The sequence below is a fragment of the Nansenia antarctica genome (genome assembly GCF_963989245.1).
Source record: "Nansenia antarctica genome assembly, chromosome: 9".
Taxonomy (NCBI): Eukaryota; Metazoa; Chordata; class Actinopteri; order Argentiniformes; family Microstomatidae; genus Nansenia; species Nansenia antarctica.
In genome coordinates this window covers 30,880,472-30,882,971 of record NC_137679.1, presented here as the reverse complement: position 1 = coordinate 30,882,971, position 2,500 = coordinate 30,880,472, and the positions used below count along the sequence as shown (strand labels likewise).

Sequence of the window (2,500 nt, the reverse complement as noted above, 5' to 3'; positions counted from 1 at the left end):
CCATGGATTACAATGAGCCCTGTCCTCCGATTTCTACCTCCACCAGCCTCCCCTGTAGTGTACAGTGGCTGTTGGGACTCTCCATGGTTCAGTCAGGTAGTGATGTAACATGGTGTCCTAGTCTGGGTGGAGAGGTCAGTGAGAGGTTCCTCCTCAGCAAATCAGTAAAGACTCGTCTCCGTCCCCGTCTCCGTCCTCGTCCTCATCGCTACTGGGGACCCCCCTGGTCGTCCCCACCCCCCTGCCCCCCCTCCCCTCCCGCATTGCCACTTCCACCTCTCGCCCCCTCTCGCTGTCGTCCGATGCCCCCGAGGGGGAGGACGTCTGGGGTGAGGTGGCGTTCTGTCCCTGGGGCTGAGGGCTGGGGGTCTGGGGGGGCTCCGGGGAGAGGACCGGGGGGGTGACCGGGGACGAGCCCCCCAGGGGTGTGTACCGTCTCAGGGCCACCCCTCTCAGGTTGGCGGCCAGCCCCAGCACCAGTTTCCTGGAGGCCCGGCGGCTGTAGGAGCCCCCCCCCGAAACCTCCTGGAGGGGATGCGTGGGTCTGCTGGGGCCCGCCAAGTCTCTCAGCCCGCGGGTGAGGGGGTCGGTGGCGTGGGGGGCGCCGCTGCCCCCACTGACCTGGCTCTCCGGCGACCCCACGGAGAGCTCTTCCTCGGAGGTGGTCGGCGGGGAGGCAGGCGAGGCGGGGGACTCTGAAGAGGGGTGGGACATGGACATGGCCTCGGCATGCGCTTGCAGGGCCAGGCCGAGGGCCGCCGTGGAGCAGGGGGAGGGGGTCTGTGCCGGCCCCCCAGTACCCCCCAGGCAGCCCCCTCCTCCCTCCGCTGTGTGGTAGCTGTGGAGGCCCAGGGCCACGTGTGTGGTCCCGGGGGGGGTGAGGAGGGGGATCTGCCCCCTCAGCCTGGTCCCGCGGTGGAAGAGGCGGCTCCACAGGCGACCCAGGCGGCGGCGGGAGGTGGCCCGGCGGGAGGAGTGGCGCCTGATCTGCCGCCGCATGGCTGTACGGATGTTCTGTAGCATGGAGGCCTGGGAGGAGGGAGGGAGAGGGAGGGAGGGAGGGAGGGAGGGGGAGAGGGAGGGGGGGGAGAGAGGGAGGGGGGGGGGGGGGAGAGAGAGAGAACACTCATCAAAAACTGTCGATCACTCACCAGGATATGCTAAACCGTTGCCATGGCTACATCGCATTTCTCACATCAGATGCAGCGTCAACAAAGACATCAGATTCTCGCAACTCTCACACGCACACACACACTCTCTCTTTCTCTCTCTCACACTCACACACTCATACATAGACACACACATGCGCACACGCGCACACACACACGCGCATCACGCACACGCACACGCACACGCACACGCACACACACACACACACACGCACACACGCACACACGGTCCTACGGGGGGCGCTGCCTTTGCGATGCCTTATTTACTGCAATCAATACCGCCAGCCAAATCTAGTCTTCAGACGGCTGATGTCAGATCACATTTTCTATTACAGCCAGTCTGGGGTTGGAACAGGTCCCTCCGCCGCCTCCGTAAGTGTTGGCTCTGCTCTCGCCGTGCGCTCGCTGCCGGGCGGCCGATGTACACCGCTGAATGTCAAGTAGCCAGGCTGGTTCCTCCCCTCGGAGGGGATGGAGCGTTAGCGCGGTGGGAGGACGGGTGGCACGACAGCTGTGTTTTGTTTTTTTCCCGCTAGCCTTGCTACTTTCCCATGGCGGAGCCATGAGGCGGGGAGAGGGGAGTGTGTGTGTGCATCAATATGTGCGTGTGTGTGTTTGTGTGTGTATATATGTGTGCATTGATATGTGCGTGTGTGTGTGGGTGTGTATATATGTGTGCATCAATATGTGTGTGTGTGTGTGTGTGTGTGTGTGTGCGCGCATCAATATGTGCTTGTACTTTTGTGCGTGGGCATGGGTGTGTGTGTGTGTGGGCATGTGTGTGTGGGTGTGTGCACGAGGTTGGGGGGAGCAGGGCTGCAATTGTCCACTTAGGCTAATGAGAGGGATACAGACAGCATCGGCGAGCTGAGATCTGCGACTCACTGAGCCTGCTGCTAATTAAATAACCCACAGCACCGACACTCGTCTGAAGGCCTGTGATCATGGGAATGAACACATGAACCAGGGCGTCAGATGCATAACAACCAGGCCAGGCATATACGCCATTTAGCTGACACTTTTATCCAAAGCAACTTACATTATAGTGAGTGCATACAGCAGGAATCGAACCCCCAACCTAAGCGTTGTTAGTGCCATGCTGCCATACCAACTGAGCCACAGAGGATGACAGGAGACAGAGACATGGATCTGAGAGAGAAGAATATCGTTGATATTGGCTATGAAAAGAAAAAAGAAGTTGTGTTTTTGTGCAGCTATAGCTTCGCCCCCCAAAAAAGGGTGAATCCGAGGATTTCAGAGGAGCACTGCACTGGAGAGCTTAACCTAAGCTTGACTCTCCATTACGCCTTCATCCTGGAGGAAAGTCACGA

At 59.9% G+C, this 2,500-nt stretch overlaps 1 protein-coding gene across 1 annotated transcript in view; it reads right to left on the bottom strand.

Moving 5' to 3' along the window:
* Positions 1 to 153: 153 nt before the first annotated feature.
* Positions 154 to 2,500, bottom strand: part of lrp3 (low density lipoprotein receptor-related protein 3) — a gene marked incomplete at its 3' end in the record, with an annotated part of 27,341 nt that continues 24,994 nt past the window's right edge. The window contains exon 7 of the mRNA XM_080539684.1: positions 154 to 1,029. Coding sequence (XP_080395810.1) covers positions 154 to 1,029 — 876 coding nt within the window. The remainder of the gene's footprint in view (positions 1,030 to 2,500) is intronic.